The 12,275-nt window shown below is 41.7% G+C and overlaps 1 protein-coding gene across 1 annotated transcript; it reads right to left on the bottom strand.

The window, feature by feature from the left end:
- Positions 1-2,467: 2,467 nt before the first annotated feature.
- gclm (glutamate-cysteine ligase, modifier subunit) lies at positions 2,468-9,815 on the bottom strand. Its single transcript, XM_006800418.3, has 7 exons — positions 9,447-9,815; positions 7,614-7,676; positions 6,729-6,813; positions 5,713-5,769; positions 5,415-5,617; positions 5,157-5,271; positions 2,468-3,795 (listed from the first exon to the last, which is right to left on the bottom strand). Exons 1-7 carry the CDS (start codon positions 9,579-9,581, stop codon positions 3,626-3,628), a joined length of 828 nt encoding a protein of 275 aa, XP_006800481.1. The 5' UTR covers positions 9,582-9,815; the 3' UTR covers positions 2,468-3,625.
- Between the last annotated feature and the right edge of the window lie 2,460 nt (positions 9,816-12,275).

Raw genomic sequence — 12,275 nt, 5'->3', positions numbered from 1 at the left:
TCATGAAGAACTTTAATAATACTGTTTGCTTAAAGAAACTTCAACATATTTAAACGATGCCTTCTCTGTGAGGTTAATGAATGGTGGAATAAAAATGTCATGTAGGCTTTTACAAGTCAACAAATGCAAAAATAGAGGACGGTTGATCACACTAAGTTAACATACAATCCCTAATTTTAATATATCCTTTGATAAACTGCTAAGAATCACTCATTGGGCCCATCTGTGGGTCAGTTTGAAGCAACTATTAACGTTTCCAGGTGGTTTTAGACCGCAAAGAGACAGTTAATTATTAGAAAGAAAAGCCTAATGCTCAAAATCAGGAGCAAAACAACCTAAATTGCATGCTCTGTTTTGATAAAGGAGCACAAAATGACAAAATAACCAAAATTGTGTCATAAAGCATAAAAAAAAAGGGGGGGGGGGGGTTACTATCTCTACAAATAACTATGTTCTTTATTAAAACAACACAAACTTGCATATTAAGTCAGGGGTGTCAAAAATAAAGCCCGGAGGTCAAAATCGGCCCGACAAAGACTCAAATCCGGCCAGCTGGACGAATTCTTAATAATTCTTATAAATAAATATATTTAAATATAAATAAGATATTGCTTCATATTTTCTGTGAATTAACTAAAACTTTGTTTTATACTTACAGCAGTCGGTGGTTCGATCCCAGGCTGCCTCCTGGCTGCATGCCAAATATCCTTGGGCAAGATACTAGCCCCTTGTTTGCCTACTGGTGGTGGTCAGAGGGCCCGGTGGCGCCAGTGTCCGGTGTTGTGCCAAAAAGTGGTTGTCTGCTAAAAACTGATTTCTAATGTTTCTGTATATTTTTTATGTGTAATATCTTTACGTATGTTCGTAAATAGACTTCGGTGAACAGGGTTTACAAAGGGGTTATATAGAGAATTTAAAAATTATCCGTTTTTCAAGTATCTTTACAACTCTGTGTTATTGTACTTACATTATAACCAATCCGGTCCTTTATCCCCACTTAAAATATTTTACAGAACTATTGTAATATTTGCTGCCATTTCTTCTGTCCTCTTGGCCAACTTACTCTTACAAAAGACATTTTTAATGTTAATGAGATTTTTTTTAAACTGCATAAATAAAGGTTATATAAAAGTCACTGCCAAAAACTGATTGCGGCTTCTACCTTGTTACACGAATGTTGTTTGTGGCTCAAGATGACTTTATGTCATCCATGAGGGATGCATTTGACATATGTTTCACATAGTATAGCCCAACAACTTACTTATAGCAGTTTAAATACGAGCAATCAGTTTTTGGCAAATACCGGAAATCACTTTTTGGCACAACACCGGCAGCCTCGCCTCTGTCAGTGCGCCCCAGGGCAGCTGTGGCTACAATGTAGCTTGCCATTGCCAGTGTGTGAATGTGTGTGTGTGAATGGGTGAATGACTAAATGTAGTGTAAAGCGCTTTGGGGTCCTTAGGGACTGAGTAAAGCGCTATACAAATGCAGGCCATTTACCATTTCTTTCTTTCTTTACTACAGCAGCTGAAATTCTTATATTTAGACATTTCAGCTAAATGTTTAGCTAAACTTCTCACTGACACAAAGGCTAACTTTACTGGTCTGGCCCACTTTAGATCCCTCTATTAAGTCTTGTATCAGCAAAGGAGGTCTAGCTGCACAGGACTTAGGAAAGTATACACTTGGTACACCTTGCTAGTGGCTTAGACCCCATTTAGCCTTCAGAGATGCTTTTTGTAATGTTACGCCAGCAAGCTTGTGATTCAGTTAGCATGGTTTAAACACCACAGCCTGCCTGAAGCCTCCCTGCCTCAGGGGGGTTGGGAAGCGTATCTGTAACCGGAAGGTCACCGGTTCGATTCCCGGGCTCTCTGTCCTGGTCGTTGTGTCCTTGGGCAAGACACTTCACCTACCGCCTACTGGTGTTGGCCAGAGGGGCCGATGGCGCGATATGGCAGCCTCGCTTCTGTCAGTCTGCCCCAGGGCAGCTGTGGCTACAACTGTAGCTGCCTCCACCAGTGTGTGAATGTGAGAGTGAATGATAGTGGCATTGTAAAGCGCTTTGGGTGCCTTGAAAAGTGCTATATAAATGCAATCCATTATTATTATTATTATTATTATTAATTCCTCAGGGTCCAGTCGGCAGATTTGCTGGCTGCACATCCATGATGCTGATCTCCTGTTCCCACAAAGGGGCTCTGTTGTATTGGACCATGGAGATCATTTCAGTTCACTGATTATCACATAGAAGAAAGCAGCTTGAAGGTGAGTTTTGTGACATCAGAGGCCATAAAGGGATGTATGCGGTCAGCAACAACACAGGCTGGCTGTGGTGTTTAAACCATGCTAACTGAATTATAAGCTTGCTGGCTTAACATTACAAAAAGCCTGGGTTTTTTTTTTGGTTTTTTTAAATCGAATCAATTCAAATGAAGACTGACACCAAATACTCTGCAGGAGGAAATTATTCACCAGTGTTAATCATTTTATTTCATTAACATTTACACAAGCCCAATCTTTTTAAACCCCTCACCCCAACGTCGATTCCAGGTCTTCATTTTATCAACACCCAATTCATGATATACTTACAGGAGACACTTAATGTTAAACATGTTTTACAGTACGACTAAATTCCGAGGAGTTGCTGGACCCTGTCTGCGATTCACAAATACAAACTTATTCTTCAAAAGCTTTTTCACATCTCCTCGGCACGGAGATTCCAGTGCTTTTAAACGACACATTTAAAGGTCATTTACTTTTAAAATACTCTCCCTCTGATTAATCTCATGAGCAAGATTGGGAGGTGAGGGTAAAATTGTTGATGTAATCTTAAAAAAAGTACATGGTTAAAAAAAAAGAAATGAAAAAAAGAGCATAACAGAACAGAGTTATATGTGCTCACATGTTTGTCTGCTTTACAGGTTAAAGTCTAATTCAGACTCCCATCATACCACCACCCGAGTACCCAACCATCACACATATTAACGGTTTTATAACCGAAGGAATGTAAATATATAGCATGAAAAATCCCGCTCCCCACACGTTATAATTTCCCCCTTTCCACACAGAGTATGAAATTATTCTTTTATAAACGCTTCTCTTGCTTTAGCACTCATTTCATTCAGACTGGTCTTTAAAGCATGAGTCACACAGACGCGGGGAAGACAAAGCAGGGTTGATAACAGGAGGAGCAGATGTGAGGCACTTCATATCAGAGTATGGTTGAGAGACCTTCGTCATGGAGGTTTAACGAGCAGCACCTTTAAAGCGGCTTCTGGTGCGTTGATTTACACCAGATCCGTTATCTTACTAGTCACGGTGAGTCACCATGTGGTAATCTCAATTTATCAGTCTTTTCTCTCAAAGCTGACAGTGGAGTTGATCTTTGCACGTTCATGTCCGACTTTAGATCTCACGGAGACAGTGGTAATGAACACCCGCGTGTCTTTAATCGCATGAATCACAGATGAGGAAGATGCAACCGGTCCGTTAAGTTAAACAATGACTTCATGATTCATGATGATTGGCAGCACCCATTATTCAGAGCTGTAACTTTGCATGTGTGTGAATAAAAACAGAGGAAAATGGCTTCATCCCGCTCTCTCTCTCTCTAGTTTGGGTGCTAGGTGCTTGTCTTCTTTGCACTGACAAGGTAGCCCTTAGACTTGATGATGCCCCTGCTCTTGACAATAACGTTGTAGCGCAGGACCCACTCCAGCCTCCAGTCACCGATGTTTAGGTCCTGCGCTCCCGCCCGCACCGCCTCCTGAAACGTGTCTGCAGATATCAGCTCTGGAAAAAAAAGAAATCAGTGCAAAGAAGGAGCAGTTTAAAACTCAATAAATAAATAACTAGGGATGGGTACCGGTATAAACGGTAGTAACCAGACCGAAAAGCAGCGCACATTTCGGTGCTTTTTTTTTCCTGAGATGTGATACACTTTGAATTCTAGCCAATCATTTTACGTTTCCGAGGATAGTAGGCGGGTCCAGGTGCGTATGTTCTTTCAGAGCAGAGCTACAGATTAAAAATGCCCAAGGCGGAGCGGTCAAAAGTCTGGCTGTACGTCACAGCAAAATATGCAAACTCAGCAGCCTGCAGCAAGTGCTTTAAGGTGATACTGTGATACTGTCAAAGGAGGTAACACCTCGAATCTGATGAAACACCTGGCGACGCATAGCGTTTTTTTAAAAGCCAAAAAATGCGCCGTATTTGATAGCTTGCTGCGAGACCTCACACCGAGCGCATCTACTGCGGGTGTGGTGCCTGTTATCGGACCCGGAGTTAGCAACATCCCCCAAAAACCCGAAGAGGAGAGTCCTGGCCCCTAGCCCTGCCAGTGTAGCAGAAATGATGACGGATGATGATGCAGCAGCAGCCGTTCTTCTCTGCGTGAATAGCTTAATGTTGTTCGTGTGTAATTTACGCTGAGTAGGCTAACCACGTTATTACATTAATGCATGTAAGGTGAACTAGCAAACATCCTCATAGCTACATGCGGCTGTCTTCTTGTTTGATGGCAGATACTCCCTTCACCCTGGCCAAAAAGACTAAAATGACCAAAGAAAAAGTGGAAAACAGTTAAACATGAGAGGTTTTTGGACAAAGTTTGTGTTTTTTCCATTGTTTAAGCACTGCTTCCAGCCAAGAGTGATACCATTTCCGTTTCAAAAGTACCGGTTTGGCACCGGTATCGGATAAAACCTAAACGATACCCATCCCTATAAATAACAGTCACAGTTTACTGTAAACTACAGCATGCAGCTTATACTACACAAAGTGGGAAGTCATAAGCATCCCACTAAAGCCACTGAGCAGCCCAAGGACATGGAGAGAAGACAGCAAAGCAGGGAGACAGAGCAGGGGGAAGACATGCAATAAATGGCCTGAGACTGGGTTAAAAAGCCAGGCCTCTGATTCCCGGGTCACCTTATCAACCCTGCAGGTATACCTGCATCCCTGGTATGCGTTTTTAATCTTACAGGAATGATTTAGCTGCTCAGAAAATTTTCAGTGTTCTATTTTGTTTGAATATTTGAATTAGGACAAAACTTGAACTGGAATAAATGCTGCATTTATAGAAACATCAGCTGCATTCCAGTTTTACTTAGTGATTTAACAACAACTATATGTCCAGCCGTCAACATCTTTACCTTTGGGATCATTGTGCGTCAGCAGCTGGATATCAAACTCCTTAGCAAACGCCGTCAGGTCTGGAGGCATCACGCAGCAGGAGGCCAGGTTGACCTGGTTACTGCTGGGCTTTATCTGCTCCGAGAAAAGGAAGATGATGAGTGAATCGTAGCAGATAACAGATCGTTGTTCTCATGTGCTATCCTAATCAGACGTCAGCATCCCTTTTGACTGGCGATGACAGATTAAAGCTCGCATGTACAAAGCTTCCCACTGACCTGAGCCCACTTATAGAGCTGTTCCAGCAGATCTTTGTCCAGGTCAGAGGTGCCAATAGCGGCGATCTGCTTGCTTCTAACCAGAGCCTCCAGCTCCTCCCAGGCTGGCTGAAGGTGGGCCAAACTTTGGCTGTCGCCGTCTGAGGGCCCGGGCGGAGCAATGATAACAGAGTCAAGCTGGGACACAGCCAGCGTCTGGCAGGCTAAGAATAACAGACAAATAAGGCTGTAGGTTTTAAGAGTTCAATTTAAGAAGCTTTTTGTTTTTTTACTTTTGTTGAAGAAATTTAAAGCTCACCCATCTCCACTGCGTCTTTGATGGAAGACTGACCAGACTCATGCAGGAACAGCTTGACTGTGAAAACAACAAAGCATGATGAGCACTACCAACTCTATTCTGCAGTCAGCCAGATATTAGGTGGAGATGCTCTGAATTAATCCATTAGTTATCTGAATCAGGAATTTAATTTGGATATTATCTGATTGACAGGAGGACGTGCTGATTTAAAAAAAAAAAAAAAAAAAAAGGTGTGGTGACATCACAGTTCATGTCGACTAAAACGTCAACCATGACCCTTGGCTTAAATCGCCAAGCTGGGTGATGAGGTACCTGCAGGTTAGAGGTGGGAATCACCATACATCCCATGATACGATATTATCACAATACTTAACGCACGATACGATATTATTGCAATTTTTGAAAATATGTTGCGATATTCAGATTCTGTACATAAAGGTAAACTTTATCAATATTCATTTTATCTAATATCAAAGTCTCACACTCAGTCTTTCTCTCATTTCAGTTTTATTGTTGACAAACTGAACGGTTTGTATTACAGTCTAGTCCAACTTAACTGAACGCAACCATCTGGTACAATTATAGCTATTCTGAACTATGCAGTTTATGAAAACTATGCAGCCCCTTCAGCAACTGAAGAATTTGAAAGTAAATTAAAACAAAATATAATTTTACATTAAATAAAAAAGTTTTAAACTTAATTAAAATAAAACATGTCTTAAATTAAAATAAGTAAACTGTCATGTTTATTGCTGCCAAAAAAAGTTAAACACATTTGGACAGTGAAGGAATGTCAGGATTCTTGCTCAGACAAAGGATCAACATGCTCTGAAGTCAGAGCACAAAAACCTTTTTTGTAACAAAATATCGATTTCTGCTGTCCCTGTATCGATACATTATTAGCAAACAAAATATCACCATACTACACAGTATCGATTTTTTCCCCCCACCCCTACTGCAGGTCAGCAAGTAACTGGCTGATCCAGCTCTCTGCTGGGACAGCAACCAACACTGACCTGAAACCTTCAACTCCTCTCTCTCTTCAGGTGTGATTGCGTCTGTTGCCTCTGGTATGGAGAACTCCAGTGTGTCAGTCAAGTCCTGCATTAGACAGTAAAGAAAAGCAATCTGATCACAGCCCTCATCTGACATGAGATATGTGGTACGGTCAGTCTCACCTAGTTTTTACTATATGTGTATGTTGTACATATGTACAAATATGACAGAGGGACACTGGTGAGGCGCCTTCTCACGTGCTGAACCGTGAACTTGAAAGATTTTATTGGTGGCCATAAGCGAGAATAGACTTGCATTTGGATATATTTAAGGCCTCTTACTTCAGCTCTCAACCTCCCACTGAGTCCGGTGGGCCTCGTGATATAAGCCGAGGCAGATTAGCTGATCCAAGCAAAAAAATACCCGCAGCGGGAGTGAGTTCAGCAGGAGAGCTGGTTGACTACAACAGTTCCTAAAGCCTCCTTTATCTCATTTCAGTATTTTGAGACCATGATAAAAGGGTAAAAACACTGCATCCAATTTATTTTAAAGTTAATGGGGAAAAAACTCCTCCATAAAAGGTTACGTCCCACCCCCCCAGTCCCTTAAGCTAACAGACAGATGCACATTTGGTATGGCGCCTTTGGCAGGCAGCACTGCATGAACATTCACCATGACAGCCTAGAGCCTAGAGAATTTCTTTGATGTCCATCTACATCTATTGCATTATTTTACTTTCCCAAGCACTGGAATCCATCTGACTGACAGTGAGACATTCACCTACTGCAGGTCTGACTATCGCAGTTGTGTATTACCCAAAGGCACAAACTCTCTGACAAACTGGTTTATATATTGGAGTTAATTACTACGGCTGAAACATTAGAAAGCTGAAATAGTTTTCCCACCTTGGATGACAGCTTTGTCGTGGAAATCCATTCGCTCAGCGAGGCTTGAATGCAGTCTCGAAGCTGAAACATCAAAACGGACTTAAGGTTAGGCCAACGACCATGAGACATGCAGACAGCTGGAGCTCATCAGTAGATTCCCAAACAGCTGGAATATGCTGCTCCGAAAACATGACAAGTAATGACATCAGCTGGACCGACTTTAAAGGTATCCACTATCGGTCCAGTTTAAGGTGCACTGAATGCTTTGTTTAAATAAAGAAAAGTTAACCTATTAACACAAAGATATTTGTGACATTTGCTGCATCAGTTGTTTTGAATTGAACGAGTGAGACTGGTTCATTAGTGTTGTAAGACTTTGAAAGAAACTGTGACTGGTTTAACAGGATTTGTAGCTGCTGAAAAATGTCTTTAATAACATTAGCTTTGACACTGCGCTCATATCAGTCAGATATCACAAATGGCAAAAGGCTCACAACATATTTAAGGTGGTCACATGGTTGCAAAGTTGGCCACACATGAACACACATGTAGTAATTTGTCCTATAGAAGTAAATTACATAACTGAACACTGCCCATAGGTTGTGCAAGGCAAGGGCTGCAAAAGACTGTGTCGAAAAAATTACTTCCTAAAGCTCAATTTTGCTCCTTATACCATTTTGTGAGAAGTTAGCCACATGTGTCGTGTTCCAAAACAGATTTTCAGTAATTACCTTAAAAGCCTACCCTGTGATAACTCATTTTTTCCCCTGTTGTGGCAGTAAAAGTTGCCTTTGATTGCAGATCTTATATAGAGAGAGCCACCAAACCACCTTAAACACAATTCTGACTACAGAAGACAAATGCAGGATCACACTTCACGAAGAAACACACATACAGGACGGAGAAAGTCTTATTACACTAGTCAACATGCAGGCTCTGCACACCATTTGCAAAAAACAAACAAACAAAAAAACAACAACCTGCCCACTATGCTATGGCTGATAAAAAAAGACTACAAGTGCCACTTTAGGGTAAGTTACACCCAAAATATAGCCAAGAAAACTGCAAGCCATGTCTTTATTTTTGAGGATTTAATGAATGAATGCTGTGCTGACTCAGGAACAAGTCGAAACCAAACCCTCCCAGCAGTCCTGCCTTTATATAACACTGTAAACAATTCAGTTCACCAACTATTCAACTTTCAACTACTAAATCAAAACGCTGACAAAGGATTTTATTAAACGAAATGTTTAAACAGTTACAGCTTCAACAAAAGTGAAGATTAGTAGTTTATGTTTAGACAGATAGGCTCTGGAGCTCTGACATGTTCTAGTCATTGTTTAGCCGTGAATGACTCATAAACCAATCAACCGCTGTATCATTAGGTTGATTACTGACACATGAGTATTTTATGAGAGTAGAGCACACTGTAAGTGCTGGTTTTGTTGTCACATTTCAGGCTGTCAGTGAATCACATCACCTGTTTGAAGCTCTCGGGTCTGTATTTACAGTGGTTTTTACAGCCTCGTGTCTGTAAACTTTTCACCTTAGGCCGGATCGTAAAGTTGGTTACACTACGAACCTTTAACACACTAGTAAAATTAAAGTGAAACTGACGAGCTACACCACTTTAGCCCACATATGCGTCTAAATATGGACGGATGGGATATGAAATGCATATTTTCGAATGTATTTCAGTCATATTTCTCTTCATATAAGCTCTATGTGTAACCTTACCCAGGCCTATCAGTTACCACTCGTCGGTATCAATATCAGGTTGAATAATTAGCTAGGCGCTAAGCTAACGGGCTACATGCCACTGCCGTTTCCAACCCTCTCGTTATGTTTTACCTCCTCGCTGGGAGAGCCCGGACACTTCTTTTTCAGGCGGCTTCGGTTGACCAGATTCCCGGTGTGGAGCCGGAAGGTCTTCGCGTGGCTCAGCAGCATCTTCGCCTCAGTGTTGGTAGTGTTTTGAGAATCCATGTGCTCTCGGACGCTAGGCTAACAAGCTGCTAAACTATTTAGTTGGCTGCGGTGAAATGTGACATCAGTAGTGTTGTCACTCCGTCACTGACTGCTGGACAAGCACACTGCAGCACAGACCCCCACCGGCACTGTCAAAATGATGTGGTCAGGATGACTTGCACTCAGCGCTGACTAGCTGGTTTGGTTGTTACTTGTAAGCCGGTGTGTCACGCCCACATAGCGGCGGCGGTGGAATGAGAGAGCTGGTCCGGATAACAACATGGAGTGACATCCAGCGCACCGCACTGGATTCATGGAGCGGATTCTTGCACCGAACAAGTCCCACCACTGGATGGCGGTGTCTAAACATTACTATCTGCCTGACATTACTAACATTTGCCTTCAGAGCCCGGCTTAATTCTTTGTGGCGTGAATTCAGCAAGGTCCTGAAAATAGTTCTGAGACATTCTGGTGCATATTCACATGACATGACACACAGTTGCTGCAGATTTGTTGGCTGAACATCCACAGCGAAGATCTCCTGTTCCAAAAAAAATCCCAAATGTGCTCTATTGGATTGCGATGTAGTGACTGTGGAGTTCATGTGAGTCATTGCCATGTTCAAGAAACCAGTTTGAGATGACCTAAACTTTGTAACATGGACCGTTATCCTTCTGGAGGCAGCCATCAGATGATGGGTACACTGCAGTCATGAAGGGATGGACATTCTCAGCAACAACACTCAGGTAGGCTGTGGTGTATAAACAATGCACCAACAAAAGAGTGCCAATATGCACAGGTGAGCCTGTGCAAACTGTAGCCTCAGTTTCTCGTTCTTAGGTGACAGTGGTGGAAACCATTGTGATCTTCTGCTCATGTTGCCTATCTGCTTCCAGGTTTGACATGCCGTGCATTCAGAGATGCTCTTCTGCATACCTTCGTTTTAATGAGTGGTTATCTGAGTTGCTTTCCCATCAGCCCAAAGCGGTCTAGTCATTCTCCTTTGACCTCTTGCATCAAGAAAGCATCTTCCCCCAGAGAACTTTACTTGATATTTTCTATTTTGGGGATCATTCTCTGTAAAACCCCAGAGATGGTTGTGTGGAAAAATACCATTAGTTTAATAAATACTCATGAAACAACGATGCCAAAGTCACTTAAATCATCTTGGTTCCCCATTCTCATGCTCAGTTTAGCAGGTCATCTCATCACCATTCTTAAATGTACTGGTTTGCTGCCATCTGATTGACTGATTATATATGTGCATTAAAGAGATGTACCTAATTAACTGACACTACTGTGTATAATGTCGCTAATGCTTTATTTAAACTTGCATGCATTTAATTCCAATTAATTTTCTAATACTTTTGACTTTTTATAGCTAACAGCTTTAGTTAATAGTTTCTATGATTTTGTATTTTCTAATTAGTTTTTAATTAAGTTTAGTTTAGTTTTTTTGTTTTCACTTGTTTTTTGTTTTATTTATCCTTTATTTAACCAGGAAACTATGATTCTTTAAAGATTTAAAAGTCTCTTTCTCAAGAATGCCCTGACCAAGAAAGACAGAAGTACAGCCAACAGAGTTGCACAACCTAGAACATACACCCACACACACACAGGCAACAAAAAAATATGCAAAGTAACAACACTAAAATACAGCCGATAAGCAAATACAACGCAAAAACTACCAAAGTTTGTGAACCTCAGTGGCTATGAACTGTGAAACATCAATAAACATCATCGCATTGGGCCAAAGAAATATGTGAATCACGTTCAGACAAAACCTCTACAGTCAAAGTCATTCACAATCACCTTGAATTCATTTAGTGAGATCAGTTCCTTGAGTGTTTTGTTAACTTTGGAGCTGTTTCCAGAGGGAAACAGTTGCAATTGCATTTGAATTCTCCCAATGCTTTTTCTAAATTCATTGTGAATCTTTGGAACAGACAGAAGGTATATGTCTAGGGACCTAAGACAATAACTTCCCACATTTTTCTGTAAGTAGGATGTGATCTAGCAAGAATAGCTTTATAAATAAGAACACAGCAGTGGTTGAGAGAGTCTATGAAATGACAAAGCAAACCATCGACCTAAGCATACAACATACAGTGGTGCATCAGAGTTTTAAGGTTTGTAATAAATCTCCGTGCTCCATGATAGACAGAATGTAAACATTCTGAAGATGCATGCAAATACATGTAAATAACATGACCATAATCCAGGACTGACACAACGGTGGAAGCAACGGTCTGGTTCTTGCCTCAAAAGACACACAGGATGTCCTTGTAAAGTAAAAATCATGTTCAGGTTTAAGTTGAGGTTTTCTCACCAGCTGCTGAATGTGAGGTGTAAAACAGAGAGAGTCACTGGTTATAAGGACTGGACTCATAACTTAGACGCCCTCTACAGGAAAGGGCAGAGCAGGCTGTACCTGCTGCGGAGACTCAGGTCGTTTGGAGTGGACGGCCCACTCCTGAAGACCTTCTATGACTCTGTGGTGGCCTCTGCTATCTTTTATGGTGTGGTCTGCTGGGGTGGCAGCATCTCTGCTGGGGACTGAACAGACTGAACAGACTGATCCGAAGGGCCAGCTCTGTTCTAGGATGCCCTCTGGACCCAGTGGAGGTGGTGAGTGACAGGAGAATGGCGGCTAAGCTGTCGTCCCTGTTGGACAACATCTCCCACCCCATGCAGGAGACTCTGGCAGCACTG

Source organism: Neolamprologus brichardi, chromosome 23, assembly GCF_056152115.1.
Source record: "Neolamprologus brichardi isolate AB-2024 chromosome 23, ASM5615211v1, whole genome shotgun sequence".
In the NCBI taxonomy this organism is placed as follows: domain Eukaryota; kingdom Metazoa; phylum Chordata; class Actinopteri; order Cichliformes; family Cichlidae; genus Neolamprologus; species Neolamprologus brichardi.
Note: the sequence above shows the minus strand (reverse complement) of the source record. Positions and strands in the feature narration are given on the sequence as shown.